Source organism: Phyllobates terribilis, unplaced genomic scaffold (assembly GCF_046119375.1).
Source record: "Phyllobates terribilis strain yellow unplaced genomic scaffold, ASM4611937v1 Scaffold_8__6_contigs__length_399053987, whole genome shotgun sequence".
Taxonomy (NCBI): domain Eukaryota; kingdom Metazoa; phylum Chordata; class Amphibia; order Anura; family Dendrobatidae; genus Phyllobates; species Phyllobates terribilis.
Genome location: NW_027362768.1, coordinates 247,163,623 through 247,181,759, shown reverse-complemented (window position 1 = coordinate 247,181,759; position 18,137 = coordinate 247,163,623). Strand labels below are relative to the sequence as shown.

At 42.5% G+C, this 18,137-nt stretch overlaps 1 protein-coding gene across 13 annotated transcripts in view; it reads right to left on the bottom strand.

The window, feature by feature from the left end:
• RBFOX2 (RNA binding fox-1 homolog 2) overlaps positions 1-18,137 on the bottom strand; it is a 431,053-nt gene that overhangs the window by 164,233 nt on the left and 248,683 nt on the right. For all 13 annotated transcript variants that reach the window (XM_073644115.1, XM_073644117.1, XM_073644109.1 and 10 more), the window contains one exon: positions 14,913-14,973. In XM_073644115.1, coding sequence (XP_073500216.1) covers positions 14,913-14,973 — 61 coding nt within the window. The remainder of the gene's footprint in view (positions 1-14,912; positions 14,974-18,137) is intronic.

Here is an 18,137-nt window from a genome sequence, read left to right as displayed (position 1 = left end):
ATTGGGGACCATGGGGTGCAGATTACCATGCGTTTTTGATGCGGTTCCGCCGCGGAAATCCCACAGCTGAAACGCATGAAAAACGCATCGTGTGCACGCAGCCTAAGGGTTGAAGATATAAGTCAACCCAAGAGCTGACCTGTTCCCCCAAACTACCTATTCCAGCCACAATCGGTCTTAGAGGGGAAGGGAATTCATTTTTGTGCACTCTTGGGAAAAATGAAAAATGCGCGCTCCCGCAGTGTACCGAGCTGCCAGGACCTGCGCTGATGTCACTGATCAGCTGATGGTCACCTGACCCTCGGAAGAATGTTCCCAGGGTGGTGAGCTCACCAGGGCTGATCAGCTGACCTCCTGCAGATAGGGGTGATTTTACACCCCTGTCATTGTACAGTGCTGTCTTCTACAGCAGTGACATCAGTGATGGCTGATGTCACTGATGAAGTGACCCGGATCGTCGTGGGACAATCGTTGGCGTAATAGTGGACTGCATTGTTGACGGCGGACAGGTGAGGGATATGGCTGTTATTTTCCCTTTTTTTCTTTTTCAGACAATCGATGGCTTCGCGGACGGAGTATAATAAAAAAAAAAATTGTAGAACAGTGTTTATTTTATTGAAATACTTTATTCTGGTGGTGTCTTTTATTGAAAAAGCGGCGATCATTTTAACTACGCGGTTAGTAATGGGGCATCTTATAGACGCCCTCCATTACTAACCCGGGCTTCACGTCAGCTGCCAATACAAGGCTGACGTGAACCTCAACCCCATTACTGCTACAGGGCAGTGGGAAGAAGAGTGGAGGCTAAGCACCAGATTGGCGCATTTTATGGATGCGCCATTTCTGGGACTGCTTAGGGGGGATATTAATAGCCGCTGAGGGGGCTAGTATCCATGGCCCCTTCTCTGGCTATTAATATCAGCCCGCAGCTGTCTAATTTAGCCTTTGCTGGTTAGATTTTATAGGGGGACCTCACATCAATTTTTTTTCTGGGGTCCCCCTTTAATCTAGCCAGTAAAGGCTAAAAAACAGCTGTGGGCTGATATTAATAGCCAGGGAACATCGTTGGCTAATGGCCCCTGCCACGGATACTAATATCCGCACCCAGAGGTCGGCTTTCCCTCTGCTGGTTATAAAAATGACACGGGAGCCCATGCCTTTTTTTTTTTGAACAAAGGTCACATTTCTGTTGGAGACTAGAGACTCCGCAAGAGAATTTGACATGCTGAGGTCCTGAAACATGTGCTGCGGTCCTGAAACACGTGCTGCATGTCAGTGTCCACGGGTGATTGGCAGCCTTTGATGCACGCATAGGAGACATGGGATTTCTAGAGATCCCATCCACTATACTGCAACATCTGGACACTGAGGGTTTGACGCTGTATAAACACGCAGCATCAAACCTGTAGTGGCTCCTGACCGTGGCCACGTACCTAAACTCACCCGCGGCATGTCAGTTTCTGTAGCAGACATGCTAGTCTCCGCTGCAGATTTTGACCGATTGAAGTGTCATCATATGCGGTGGATTCACACGTACGGACAACAATTTTGGACGCAACAAAAATGCGTTGTGTCCAAAGCACTGCTGATTGCTGATCGGGGGGGGGGGATGTAGTGGCTAACGAACCAGCTGTGAGATGTTATTTAACCCCTTCACCCCAAAGCCTGTTTTCACCTTGCTGACCAGGCCAATTTTAATTCTGACTACTGTCACTTTATGAGGCAATTACTCTGGAACACTTCAACGGATCCCGGTGATTCGGAGATTGTTTTTTCATGACATTGTACTTCATGGTAGTGGTAAAAATTTATTTGATATGACTTTTTCCACAAAAAAAGTATTGGAAATTTGGCAAAAATTTAGCAATTTTCAAAATGTTCATCTTTATACCCTTAAATCAGTCAGGTCACAAAAAGTAGTTAATAAATAACATTTCCCACATGTCTACTTTACATCAGAACAATTTTGGAGCCAATTTTTTTTTTTGTTGTTAGTAAGTTACAAGGGTTTAAAGTTGACCAGCAATATCTCATTTTTCCTACAAAATTTACAAAACCATTTTTTTTTTACATTTTTTTTTTTTTTTTTTTTTAGGGACATCACATCACATTTGAAGTGACTTTGTGGGGCCTATAGGACAGAAAATATCCAAAAGTGAAACCAGTCTAAAAACTGCACCCCTCAAGGTGCACAAAACCACATTCAAGAAGTTAATTAACTCTTCAGGTGCTTCACAGGAATTTGTGGAATGTGGAAGAAAAAAAATGAACATTTAACTTTTTTCACAAAAAAGTTACTTTACCAATTTTTTTTTATTTTCACAAATGTAACAGGAAAAAAATGGACCCCAAAATGTGCTGTGCAATTTCTCTTGAGTAAGCAGATACCCCATATGTGGGAGAAAAACACTGTTTGGGCGCAAGGCAGGGTTCGGAAGGGAATGAGCGCCATTTGACATTTTGAAAAGTAAAATTTGCTGGAATAATTAGCGGATGCCATGTTGCATTTGGAGAACCCCTGATGTGCCTAAACAGTGGAAACCCCCTCACAAGTGACACCATTTTGGAAACTAGACCCCTCAGGGAACTTATCCAAATGTGTGGCGAGCACTTTGAACCCTCACATAAGTTTACAACATTAAACAGTGAAAATGAAAATAAAAATAAAAAAATGGTCCCGCAAGAATGTTTTTTAGCACAAAATTTTGCATTTTCACAAGGATAACAGGAGAAATCCCCCAAAATGTGTTGTGCAATTTCTCTTGAGTATTCAGATACCCCATATGAGGTCGAAAACCATAGTGCAAAACTGAGAAGGGAAGAAGTGCCATATTGGAGTTCAGGTATTGCTGGATTGGTTTGAGGCTGCCATGTCACACTGGTAGAGCCCCTGAGGTGCCAGAGCAGCTGAACACCCCATAAGTAACTCAATTTTACAAACTACACCTCTCAATGAATTCATCTAGAGGTGCAGTGATCATATTGAAACCACAGGTAGGTCACAATTTTATACCAATGGGCAGTGAAGAAAAAATAATTACATTTTTAAACACGGAAATTTTGTTTCAGCCCCAGATTTTACATTTTCACACTGGGAAATGGGTAAAAATGGCACCAAAATTTGTCCCACAATTTCTGCTGAATTTAGAAATGCCTCATATGTGGTTGTATAGTACTGCTTATCCACAGGGTGAGACTCGAGAGGGACAGAGCGCTATTTGCCTCCTGGAGCACAGATTTTCCTGGAATAGTTTGCAGATTCCATGTACAGAGCCGCTACGTGCTAGAAGAGCAGAATCCTGCCTCAAGTGACCCATTTTGGAAATTATACCCCTTTGTGAATTTATCTACAGGTGTAGTGACGATTTTGACTCCATTGTGATTTCCACAAACAAGCAGCAGTGGATGTTTCTAAGTGAAGATTGAAAACTGCCGTTGCAGTGACCAGTATGTTGTAGTGACCAGTACATTGTGGTTACCAGTACATTATGCCCAGCTCGTGCTCCTGGAGACATGCAGCTGTAAATTAGGCAGGCTCCCATCGCTACAGAAATGCCAAACATGTGGACGCTAACTGCGGTTTAGACACACACTGGAGCTCAGAAGGGAGGAGGACATTTGGAAGCGCAGAATTAGTTGGGATTTCATTTGGAGGGCGAGGAGCCATTTCATTTTTCCAGAGCCTTTGTGCTACCAGTAATGTGAAAGTCTCTATTATTAACAGATGACGGTCCTGAGTGGGGGCTTTTTTTGTAAATTGGAGTTGAAGCTTTTATTGTGAACATGTTATTTACATAACATTTACATAACATTTTGGATCACGTTTATCCTGCACTCTACGCTGAGCACTCATATCGGGGTTTCCATCTAAATTTCCAAGTGACGTGATTCAGAGGAAACCCCCGAGGGATCCATTCACTATAATAAAGCAGCACAGTTACTCTGGACTCCATATGGCCTCTGTTCAGTGGTGTCCTTTTCACAAGTGCACAAAACTGTGGCCGACGGCACTTTTATGCACGCCTAATAAAAAGACGGACACCGTGGGGGGAGAGAGAATTAATGGTGCTCATAATCCAGGACCTTGGTAAAACTCCAGAGACTGGTAAGAACCCCTTCCTACAAGAAAGAATACTTTAGAAACTGCCTCTATACAAGTAACTAGCCCAGACATTTCAGGTCGGCGTTTGTATATAAATTTTATTTTTAATATAATCTAAAACTAGTTATCAAACTTGGGCTAGGCCTGGAGAAAATTAAGGCCTGAAAGGAGATCCCACTGCCATGTGCAAAATAAATGTGGGAACAAGACGATATCTCCTCAAGTGATATTTGTACCCCCAGACTGCGCCCGTGACAGTGATCCTCCTCTATAGCTAGAGTAATGATAACCTCCCTCAGCAATGGGAAGAAACAATTTACTGTGAGGCAGTGGGACTAGAAGTTCTTAAATTCCTTATTGTAGGCGCCCTGACTGCTGTAATAGTGAGAGTACGGGGTATTCTACCATATCATGCTGTGCCGTTGATTCACAACAAATGTACAAAGAGGGTCAAGATACCCTCCTTGATAAATACATGGTGGGCCATTTATATGGATACACCTAAATTAAATGGGAATGGTTGGTGATATCAACTTCCTGTTTGTGGCACATTAGTATATGGGAGGGGGAAAACTTTTCCAGATGGGTGGTGACCATGGCGGCCATTTTGAAGTCGGCCATTTGGGATCGAACTTTATTTTTTTCAATGGGAAGAGGGTCATGTGACACATCAAACTTAGAGAATTTCATTAGAAAAACAAAGGTGTGCTTTGTTTTAACATAACTTTATTCTTTCATGAGTTATTTACAAGTTCATGACAACTTATAAAATGTGTTCAAAGTGCTGCCCATTGTGTTGGATTGTCACTGCAACCCTCTTCTCCCACTCTTGACACACTGATAGCAACACTGCAGAAGAAATGCTAGCACAGGCTTCCAGTATCCGTTGTTTCAGATGCTCAGTGCACCTCAATTGTCAGACTAGCCCCACCTGAAGGAGCCACTTTAATGAGGCTCAGCTATAGGGCAGCCTTCATGGAGATAATGTGCTGAAATAACACCATGAGTCCTTTAGAGGGACACTGGTCTGCAGACAATAGTGAAGCATGTGTTTATTCCACCATACAGAGAGACAAACACGCTTGGCTTAAGTCAAACTGTGAAGCTCAATCATGAGGCCCTGTACAGCCATGACATGTGGCTAACTGAAGTCAAACTTTAGCACATGGGGCTCTAGGCCCACCTTTGGCATAAGGCATGAGGCTAGTAACTGCCCAGCAGCCTAGCCCCGTGCACTTACCTGTACTGGCTCCACACCCAATAGAACAGGGGGAGCTGGTAATGCCGAGAGCCCATCATGGAGGGAAGCGGTGTCACATCGGGACTGCTGCACAGGCTGGCTGAGGGACCTCTGCCCAGAGAGGTGTCAGCCACAGACTGCTTGACAGAGGGAAGGGAAGGCAGAGACCGACCCCCCCCCCCCCCCGAATCCTCTCAGTCCACCTTGGAGCACATGCAGCTTGATGCCAAGAGCCCTCCACTGAGGGAAGCAGCAAAGCCAGGAGCCACTTCCCGCTCTACTGACCTGGCTGAGGGACCCCCGCCCAGAGAGGTATCAGCCCGGAGCCTCTTCACAGAGGGAAGGGCAGAGACCGAGCCCTTCAGATCCCCATGAGCTCCCAGGTAATCTTCGCACTGATGCGCATTCCTCTCCTGCATCTGTCCTGCAAGGGACAGGAAAAACACTGGATGGTGGAGATGGGAGGGGCCTTTTAACCCCTCTGTGATCCTATCCTGTCATAGGTCAAGGAAGGGCTACCTCCATGTGTGCTGTCCTGGGGGATGTACTGGAAATATTATTATTAATTTTAATATATAGCGTCTGACCGGCAGGAAGGAGGAGTCTCAGCTCCTGCTCGCTAAGCAGGCACTGACAGGCCACCTTCCTGCAGAACCCCACGGCCATCTTGGGACCGGAGGTAACTATAGAAACCATCAACACAACGCAATCACATCGCGTTGTGCTGATGGGATCATAGAGGGAGCCCAGTTCCTCTGCGATGTCTGTCACTACTGACTGCTAGCACAGATCGTGGGCGGTGCTGCGGGTTGTCAGCTCTCACAGAGCTGACACCCGCATGTGATTGTGGTGGCGCTCAGCGTGAGCCTGCCCAATCACCGCACCGTACATGTACTGCTCTTTGTGGGAACGCTACTCCCGCAGAGCAGTACATGTACGGCTCATGTCGGGAAAGGGTTAATGGCCAGGGACCATGTTTGCAAATGGCACCTTCTCAGGCTAAAAATACCAGCTCACAGCAGCCGCATAAATTACATGAATAGACATGCTAATGAAGATTGGGTGAATGGGACTAGCTGACACCCAGCTCTTTTGTTTAGTGAGGACTAGTTTTGGTCATGAAAAAGTCTGATTGACATCTTATTAGAGTAACAAGTTAAACACAGGCACAGAGCAAACACTTTAAGTGAAATACAACAGACATTCTTTAATCATTCAAATTAACCAATATATTCACCCCAGTTCTGACAGTAATCCAAGGGTTTAAGTAATGTTCCACCAAATAACTTTATTTAGCTCCAAAAGCATATATTGATGTACAAAAAACACGTCAAACCCGCCCAGCGTTTTTCCTGCCAAGGAGATGCAGAAACGCTCGGGTAATCTCTGCTTCAAATCCTGATCGTGCGCACATGCCCTAACCCCTGAAAAACACCAGTTTCTTATTCAAATCTGTGAATAGTGGCTATTTGCCCACTTTGATGCCCAGAACCCATTTGGGCCAGTCTGGAGTGACCTGAATTTGATGTGGGCCATTACTATGTATGAAATGCTGGTGTGAGATCAGTGGACCCAAGTCATTTAACCCTTTCAATAACGTCCTTCAGTGCCCACTTTGATGCCCATTTTTGTGCCAGTATTAGAACTTTTGTAGCTGCTTTTAAGCGTATTCACATTAGGACACCTCACTGCATTGTATTTTGTCATTTTTTTTGTTATTTTTGTCGTTAAACCTGTAAAAAAAATAAATAAATAAAATTGCCGAATAAGAAACCAACTTCAGTATCGTGCAATACCACAACATGCGATTAGCCCACACATTTTCACACAGTGACTGTTCGGCGGTACTGTGCAACGTCATCTTTGCAGTGAATGGCTGAAGCTTAGTGACGCAAGACCAAAGTATGAGCAATCCTTCCTCAAATGACAGCATGGTATGCAACGATACTACCTTGCAGTGCTGTGTTATAGAACTAATGACGCCTTGTCACTTGACAGCCCAGAGCAGTCTCAGCCCACATCACGGGATGGGAAATCAAGGTTAAGCACCAATAAGGCCTTGTAGCAGGACAAGAGTTCACATTTAGGAAAAAAAAAAAATTAGAAATCCAGCAAAGGGGTCCTTAAAACAACATCTTTATTGAAGATCCATTGAAGATCCATTAAAAATCCAATGTGAATAGCATATGCGTTTCTGACATTCTTCATCATTGCAATATAATATACATATTTATAAACGCACACACGTTCCTTTTTATATTATAGGACTAATATACTATAGCAACAAGACAAGATCATGAACATAATTTCAAAATGAAATGGTGCTGCACATCACTGATGCTCTCCTTACTTCGCTATGTGATTTTATGCAAGTTTTTAAATCGAAAATTATAAAAAAATATAAATAAAAAAAAAAGGCTGCTTGTTGACCAAAATGTTGCTTTTAGGATGCATTTTGGATAAATAAGCAGAATTAAATTGTCTCTGGTGCCTTGGAAACAATTTGTCTTTATTTTTTCTTCATCGCTCAATGGCATAAAAATCTGGCAAAATACCTGTGGTGTCAATAAGCTCACTGCGCCCCTACATACATTTATTGAAGGATGTAGTTTGAAGAATGGGGTGACTTATGGAAGGAGGGGGGGGGGGTTGTTATTTCGGCACCTCAAGGGCTCTGCCAATTTGACATGGAACTCTCAATCCATTCCAGAAAAATCTGCACCCCGATAAGACACTCCTTCCCTTCTGAGCTTTGCACTTTGCCTGAAAAGTCATTTCTGGCCACATAAGGGGTATTCGCTTACTCAACACATTATGTGGTCCATTTTCTCCCATTAGCCTTTTTGAAAATAACTTTGGGTTAAAATCGTAAAAAAAAAAAAAGGTAATTTTTCATAATCACAGCTTAATGCTATACAATTCCATGAATCACCTGTGGGTTTAAAATGATCTTTATACTTCTAGATGAATTAGTCTAAAGGTGCAATGTCCAAATGATTTAGCACATCTCAAAGGCACTCCTAATGAAACATGGCGTCTATTATAGAAAAAAAAAAAAGCCCCAAAACACAAAATTGTGCAAACGGCAGGGTTCAGAGGGGAAAGAGCATAAAACCGTATATTCCCACCACATGTAGGGTATCAGCATACTCCGGTGAACTTGCACAGCCAAATTACAGGGTTCATTTCCCCTGTTACTCTTGTGAAAATTAGAACATTAAGGCCAACACAATATTTTTGTAGAAAGAAATGCAATACTTCACTTTCACAGCCCAATATTTATTAAAATTCTGGGAAGTACTAGTGGGCTCAAGATGCTCATAATAGCCTTAAAATAATTCTTTGAGGGGTGTAGTTTACAAAATGAGGTCACTGTGGGGTAGGTGGGAAGGGGGAGAAGGCTCAGCTGTTTTGGCACCTCAGCAAATGCAACATTTCGTAAAGTGGAAAAATGTAAGGGGTTTTACATTAGTAGCACCACACCAGCACTGCAATAAAAAAAATAAAATCTAAAAATAAAAATGCTGGAGTAGTGCTTTAACTCTTTCATGACCTTGGATGTACCCAGTACGTCACGGTTGGCAAGTATTTACCAACCTCAGACACACTAGGTACGTCATGGCTAAGATGCGGCACCGTGTTGATCAAATGAAGGTGCTAGTCACACGAGTTTCAATGTACCACCTCCACCCCCCCCCCCCCCCCCCGCCGCAACTATGATCGCTGTGATTGGCTGTTCAAAAAGTCTGTAGCACCACAAGGCCCAGCACAGCGTGACAGAATTTAAGTCTGTGCCTTCACTGCTGATGGAGTTCCTGCGATTCCTGAAAGAAACAATATTCCTGATTCCTAGTTTTTGCCTAATCCACCCCAATCCTCCTCTCCCCTAACACTTCTGCCGTCAAGCACTAATTAGTACTTGATCGCTCGATTTTTGGCAGTTTTTTTTCTTTTCGTTTGTGCGTCCTGCAGCCGCAGAGCGCTCATCAGTGACATGCTTCCAGGACTTTTTTTGTCCTCGTCCTTTTCCTCCCCTACTTTGCGCCACTTCATGCGTGCATCCTACAGCTGCCAAACCGCTGATCAAACGCACATCACTGATTGGCACCCGTGCTTGCTTTTTTTCCCATGACTGTCATTTTATCCCATTTATGCACCACATCCATGAGTGTGTCCTACAGCTGTCGAGCCCTGGTCAGCCTCCAGTTGTTCGTTTTTTTTTCGTTTTGTGAGAAAAATTTGAATAAAAAATACTTTAGATGATTACTTGATCAGACTAAAATTAGTGATAGTAAAAATATACTGTAGTAATTGGCGCCTACTTAGTGTCAGATAGTGGCTCAGAATTTGTTTTTTGTTTTTTTACTGACGTCCGTTCAGTAAGTTTATTTTACCAAAATTTTATATTCTATTTTTATTTTTCTCTTTCTTTATAGATTTTTTTCCTCTTCCAAGTAAAAAAAAAAAAAAAAAAAAAGTTTACAACAGACACGAAAAAAATGTCTCGCTCGTCCCAATCACTGTATTCAGCGGAGGAGGCATATGCTTTCCTTGCCTCTGACACTGATGTGAGGGAAAGAAAGCCACCATCCTTTATTTTTCATCCTCGTCCTTCTCAAGTGATACCAAACTGCCACACAGACGCCCCAGGACAGAAAATGAACCAGCGCCCACCGCTACGGACCCTGTATGGAAGGGTACCCTGTATGTACCCTGTTCTTGCAGACTATGAGCCACAAATTTCTGATTTTGTTGCGCAATCAGGAATCCTATTGGACACCACCGGACTAACAGAAATAGACTTTCAAAGTCTTTCTCTGAGGATTTTGTAAACCTCATGGTGGCAGAGACAAATTTGTACACCCAGCAATTTTTGTCCCAAAACACCACTTTAATTTTCTAACTGGACCCCTGTAGATGCAGAAGAAATTAAGATGTTTAGGGGCCTTGTTTTTCACACATGGGGTTAGTGAAAAAGCCAGAACTTCATCAATACTGGAAGGTTGATGTTTTACAGTCATAGCCAAGCGGAACAGTGAACGTTTTGAGGCCATCCACAAATTTTTATATTATAATGATAATGCACGGTGTCCTCCCCGAGAGGACCCAAACTTTGACAGACTTTTCATAGTTCGGCTGGTCATTGAGCACTACAGCAACAAGTTTGCTGAGGTGTACTTTCCCTAAAGGGACATCTGCTCTGCGTGGATGAGTCCCCAATACATTTGAAGGGGAGGCTCAAATTCCAACAATACCTGTTCAATAAGAGGGCCAGGTATGGCATTAAACTCTACAATCTGTGCGAGAGTGCCTCCGGGTACACCCACAGGTTTAGAGTTTATGAAAGAAAGGACACCCGGATTCAAGCCCCTAAATGCCCCCTGTCCAGGGAGCAAGTGGGAAAATTGTGTGGGATTTGGTGTACGGACTGCTGGATCAAGGTTATCATCTCTCAGTAGATAACTTTTATACCAGTATCCCACTTTTCAAATCCCTCTCTGCGCGAGCTATCGCAGCCTGTGGTACTGTCCGCAAAAATCAGAAAAGGCCTCCCTAAGACGCTAATTGGGCAGCTGTTCATAAAGGGTGAAAGTAGAACTCAATGTAGAGACAACATGCTGGTAGTCAAGTACAAGGACAAGAGGGATGTCCTTTTTTTGACCACATGCATGGTGATGGCAGCACCCCCACTACTGTGCGAGGTACCTCTACACTGGTGCAAAAACCCAACTTTGTAATGGAGTACAACAAGAACATGGGGGTGTGAGGGGGAGTTGATTTCTCTGATCAAGTCCTCCAGCTGTACAGTGCCATGAGAAAAGCTAAGGTGTTGTACAAGAAGCCGGCCTTGTACAATGTACAGACGACAATGTACAATGCTTTCGTGTGATAATGTTCAGGACAGACCAGTACGTCATACCTTCAGTTCCAGGAGGTAGTGATTAAGGCTTTAATATTTGGCAGTCATAAAGGCACGGGCCCCAGTACTTCCAGAAATGAAGGTGCTTGTATCGTACCAGGTCAACATTTTCCCGGTGAGGTCCCTTGAACCTCAAAGAAAGGAAAGTGGCAAAACAAGAAGTGCAGATTGTGTCACAGAAGGGGGACACCATTTGGCAATGAGACATCTGCCCTGACAAACCTGGCCTGTGTATAAAAAAAAGGCTTCAAACTGTACCACACATCCATGGACTACTAAATTCATTCCTGACTTGCACAACCCATGGATGCTAACCTGAAATACACTACACAACTCACGTATGCCACCACATTTTAAAAATTGACATACCAGGAGAACACTAGATCAATTCCAATATAGGGTCACTTGTGGGTGGTTTCTACTGTTTAGGCACATCAGGGGCTCTCCAAATGCAACATGACGCCCACTGACCATTCCATCAAAGTTTGCATTCCAAAACATCACTCCTTCCCTTCAGAGCCTGGACGTGCACCCAAACAGTAGTTTTCCCCCACATATGGGTTATACGCATATTCAGGAGAAATTGCTCAACAAATTTTGGAGTCCATTTCTTCTGTTATCCTCGTGAAAATTAAATTTGGAGCTAAAAACATTTTTTTTTTTTGTGGAAAAAGCTGGATTTTTTATTTTCACAGCTCAACGTTAAAAGTTTCTGTGAAGCACTTGGGGGTTCAAGGTGCTCACCACACATTTAGATAAGTTCCTTGAGTGGTCTAGTTTCCAAAATGAGGTCACTGTGGGGGTTTCTATTATTTAGACACATTAAGTGCACTCCAAACACGATGTTGTGTCCGGTGTCGATTCCAGCAAAATTTTGCATCCAAAAAAAATCAAACAGTGCTTCTTCCCTTCCGAGCCCTGCCATGCGCCCAAACAGTAGATTTCCCCCACATAAATTTCTAATATTAAAGTACAATGTGTCATGAAAAAAAAACAAAAACTCAGAATCACTGGGATATGTTGAAGCATTTCAAATCACTACAAACATAAATCGATACCTGCTAGAATTAAAAAATTTGGCCTGGTCAGGACGGTGAAAACAGGTTTTGGCACAAAATCTTTGTCAAACCAATTATGGAGTGGCGGGTGGGGAAGGGGGGGGGGGGATATTCGCCATATTCCAAAATCCATGCATGTATATAATCTTTACATAGACAATTGTGTGAGGGCTTATTTTTTTTGCAGGACATACTTTAGTTTTCATCAGTACATACAAGGCTGGCTGGATGAGCAAAATCCAGTGATTATGGTATAGCAGGATGAATAACTATAGTTTGCGTCAATTCGATTACAGTGATATCCAATCTATAGCTCATTTTTGTCACATTACTTTTGCACATATACATTTTTATGCAGGTAGGCTCCGATTCATGCTGCTCGTGGATTTGGGTTACATGAAATGAGTGATACAATAGAAAAATAGAACTGTCAAATATTTCATGCAGTAAAATGCAAATTTTTTATTTAAAAATCATACAATGTGATTGTCTGGTTTTTATTTTTAGATTCTGTCTCACAGTTGAAGTGTACCCAAGATAAAAATTACAGACCTATCCATTCTTTGTACTTATTTTCCCCACTGTATGTGCACTGAATGATTATTACAGATCGGTCAATGCACATCTGAATAGTCTGCTTGTGTAAATAGGCTATTACAAGATCGCTAACCGGCAAATATGTTGCCAGTTTAACGCTGGGGTTGTACAGTATCAATGCACGGTTAAAGGGGTTGTCCACTATTTTGACATTGATGCCCTATCCGTGGGTTAGGGCATCTATGTATGATCGGCCAGGGTCCCGCACGCGGCACCTCCACCAATCAGCTGTTATTGGTGCTGGCGACATCGGCCACTGGCCAGAAGTCCTTACCTGCGGTGCTTGGCCGTCAAGTTGTAGTGGCCGCTGTGGGGTACTGCACATCCGCCTTCCATTCAATTCAATAGTTGGCAGATGTGCAGTTACCAGCGGCAGCCACTACAACTTGACGGCCAAGCACCGCAGGTAAGGACTTCTGGCCAGCGGCACTGATAATAGCTGATCGGCGGGGGTGAAGCGTGCGGGACCCCGGCCGATCATACGTTGATGCCCTAGCCTACAGATAGGGCATCAATGTCAAAGTAGTTGACAACTTCTTTAAGTCTCAAACATATGTTCTTATTTTCATTGTGATACTTCAGGATAGTGTTGCATCAAATACTGATTTTTTAGTGATAATAGAGGCAAAAATCGGTGAATTTAAGGGCGCTAGTCATTTTTCATATCCGGAAATAATTGGCACTTATGACTACTGATGAGCGCAAGTGCTCGTTACTAGAGTTCGCCTAGGGTGCTCTGGTATGCACAGAGCGTCACGGGTACTCGAGTGACATGTTTGAGTTCCCCCAACCGCATGTTTCAAGTCGGTTAGACAGCCACAAAGCATGCGGGGACTATCTGACAAACACTAGCAATCCCCGCATGTTGGGGCTATCTAACAGTCTCAAAACATGCGGGGCAGAGACCGAGAATGTCACTCGAGCATCCACGATACTCTGCATACCAGAGCACCCTAGGCAAACTCTAGTAACGAGCACTTGCGCTTATCACTACTTATGATGCTGCATTAGTATATACCTGCTAGGACACATGCTTGCATCTATCCTACTAAAATTTTGTGCACAGTACCTGGCAATTGAGCACACGTCCTGGGCAAGCATCTGCTGAGGCCATACTATCAGGTCTCCCCTCATGTTGCAGAAGAGACTAGTGATGGATAATCACTTGCATCATCAAGCGCTTTGTGAAATATTAGCTTATGTCCCTATGCTGTACCACGTGCAACAGCTCTGACTTCTGGTTCATGCAAGTGGCAGTAATTTTTGGGTCAGTTTTTTTTATGTATGCCTATAGAGCCTAGCACACAGGACAGTTACTATCAAAACGTCCTAACAAGGTACACCTCAAACTTCTTACACTGTAGCCATTTCATCAAATGTTGTGACACTTAGATGGTTAAGAGGTTGGAGTCTTACAAATTATGAAATGTCATAATTTTCCAAAGTACTGATATCCCTTTAAAATGGACTCTGTTTTAACAGTCTTTTTGTGCTGACAAAGTACCGATGCTTTGTGCACTCTGTGTGGCCAAACATTTAAACTACACCTTCCTACCTGCTTATTTTCCCGCAGTTCCTTGGGCGACATCCTGCTCAGCACACAATGGTGAGCAGGATTTCAGTCATGGGGGGAAATGAGAATCTCACTGTGTAGGAAGCATCATCCTGTACACCACCCACATGACTTCATTCTCTCTACAGCCAACCTCCCAATTAGCAAACTAGGTTATATGTAAAATGGCATTTTACTACAGATTGATACAATGATTGAAGGTAAGCATTACTTTTCTTTTCTAGACCGGTTCCTGTGCCTACTTTTCCAATGGAAGCCAATGACAAATGTATGCAGCTATTCAGGCAAATAGTGTGTAGATTTTTGTCCAGCCAACTAGATGTGAAAAAGACCAAAAACTAAACACTACCTGAAATGTATAATTTTATATGTTACTTTGCGGCACAACATGTTAATATATTGAGTCAACAAACAAGTCTCACCATTTCCATAAGGAGTCACAGTTTTTTTATTGGTCATCACACGAGCTGTTGCATTGTTGACCTAGCACAAATTCCATAAGTGGAAAGGGAAAAAAGATATAGTTAGAATAACCATAAATCATATTTGACATGCAGAAGCAGTTTCATGCAGAAAGCCATCCAACCCGCAGAAGCATGCATGGGCAATGCAAGGATTCACAATTTATAACCACCACACATGCAAACAAACACAATGAATAAGGGGTGTACAGAGTGAAAACGTTATAACTTGTGTGAATGTAAGTAAAACAATAGTGCAGTTATATTGTGCTCTGAAGCTTGTAATACAGTCACATTTAATTTAAATATTTGCAAAATGAATAAGTTGAGGAAAACTATTACAATCTGCAAGTGTTTTTTTTTACTAAGATAATTTCCTGCTCAAGTATTTTCACTTGAACGTTTTTTTTTTCCCTGGCTATAGATGCTTCCAAACTGGCTTAAAAAATATCTACACAATGAGAATATTTAGTGTACCCAACTTCTCACAATGCTTAAATGGAGAGATTCAACATAAATCGATGTCATACTAATTGAATGATTCATTCATACTGGCTTGAATTGATAGATGAAAAGTGGTAAAATTATAACAATTTGGAATGGAAGCTGCATTTTGATTGCAACTATGTTTATTAGCCAAATTTCTAGCTTTCTGCCATTTGTCCTTGTTGGATTTGATTATTGCAGCTAATAAAAGCTTAAAACTACCAAGATAACAAGTGGCTTCTCCAAATTCAACACTATGCCACTTTTAATGACCAACTACTGCAGTCTCTGATGAAACACTGAAAGGCTGCCCAATGTCATGGGCAACACGGTGGCTCAGTGGTTTAGCATTGTTATTTTGCAGCGCTGGTGTCCCGGGTTTAAATCCCACCAAGGACAACAACATCTACAAGGAGTTATGAGTTTCCTCTGGGTTCCCCGGTTTCCATTAACACTCCAAAGACATACTGATCGGGAATTTATATTGCAATGGGGCAGCGACGTCAATGTGTAAGGCGCTCTAGAATTAATGATGCTTTATAAGTGAGTAAAGTAAGTAGTACTTGACATTGAATAATAGACATCAAAGGAACACTGTCAGAGTTCAGATTTATGTTGCAGCGTGGGCCAATTCAGAAAGGATTGTCCAGCAGTGCGCAATGTCTAACAAGCGAAAAGAGAAAAAAAAAAAAACACCACTATGTTCCCATAAAATTGGAAGAATAGTTTGCAAGGTGCTCAAAGTTTTTTGAAACAAAAAACAAATCACTGGCTAAGCTACCTAGACACGGCAGAAAGATGATCTCTGTCTGCTACCAGATTTCTGAGGGGGCAGGTGGTCAAAAACCCACGAGGGACTACAAAATTACCTAAGATTTGGTGGCAACAGGTGCATAATATGTTCAGAAAGATGCATACTAAACCCTGAACATCTGCAAACCAGCACGCAGAGATATAAATCACTATTGACCCACCCCCTTCCCAAAAAATAAAAGTTTACTCAAATGTGTTCAAAACCATATAAAAACAGCACAAATGTTTTGGTATTCTGTTCTTTGGAGCAATAAAAAAGTAACTTTTCAAGTCTATGAATCATTGGTATGTCCAGAGAGAGTGAAGCACACGCTGAAAAAACACCCTGCCTAGAGTGAAGTATTACAGAGCCACCACCATGCTCAGGGGCTGCTGTGTCACCTCTGGCTCTTCAAATCGAGAGCATTTGGAAAGCAGGATAGATTCAACCATACATTAGGAAATCCTGGAAGAAAAAAGGCATGCCTTCTATGAGGAAGCTGAAACTTTGACATCATTGGATCTTTCAACAGGACAAAGAGCCCAAATATAACTCAAAGTAGACCGAGGTAACTGTAGTGGAAAGAAAGTGGTGCGTTGACCAATAAAAGAGGTGGTGACATGGCAGGTGTAAGAAAATACATTTGATTATACTCACCTGATGAAGGCTCTGGTTCAGAGTCAAAACCAGTTTGTGCATCTGAAGACTTCAAATAAAAAGGTATTGTCTTACACCTGCCGTTGTCACCACCTCTTATTCGGCAGCAGACCAATTTGCCTCCACTACCATCACGTTTTACCCATTCAACTCCTGAACAGGCAAGAATTCGGAGCTGCTCCTCTAGTGTTTGCGTGTATCCGCCTGACACCACCTTACAATGTTCTCCACCACAGCGCAATCATAACTACCCTTCTTCAAAGTAGACCAAGGCTTGGTTTCAAAATAAGTCCTGGAAGATTTTGGAGCAGTGACGTAGCATGGGATGCCAGTGCCGAGGGCAAGCCATGTATTATGGACTGTTAACACTCAATGAGTCGCTTCCACCAATTCAGTATTGAACCCCTTACTCCCCAAGCACATGTATTTTAAGAACAGCAATAAAAAATGTAGATGCACAGCCAAACAACTAGGGTGATACCACTGCAAAGAACCACTAAATGATGAGAAAGGAAAAAAGCAATACAGAAAAAGGTGCACACCCAGAGATACAGGATAATATTTTTTTTTATTAAAGAAGCACTCTCCATCAGAATGTATCCGCTTAACATATTGCAATCATATTTGGCACTGTACTTACAATTCTTCATTTTGCCTTTCTACCCAGCTAATTCTCTTCATATAACAAAAAACGTGATATTCAGGGGAGCATCAGGAATTAAATAAGCACATAAAAATAATAATAAATCTTTTTATTTATATAGTGCCAACATATTCCGCAGCGCTTTATAATTCAGACACATTATCGGCACTGTCCCCATTGGAGCTCACAAAATGGTTACTTGACCTGGCAACAGGTCCTCTTTAATGAAGCCTGTGTGTGCTGGATGCTGCTAGTAAAAGCAGGGCTTGCTCCCTTATAGAATCTGGAGCACAAGGGAACCACTCCCAATCCTCCCCTTTCTGCTATGGCAGTCAGTCTCCTGACAAACCTACAAAAATCAATGGTGTACTTTGAAGGAAGCGGTTGCAACACACAAACCTCAGAATATTCGTAACCTTTAGGCCATTGCCCATGATGTATGGGCTAAAAATTCCTCAGGAATGCAGTCAGGAGCTGGTATCGGGTTATGTATCATGTTTGTAGCAGGTCAGAGCCATAGGGTACTCTATTCCTTAACAATTGCTGATATTCTTTAGTGCCATGAAAAAGCATAAAACAAAAAAAAAGCCTTATCGTACAAGAAAAA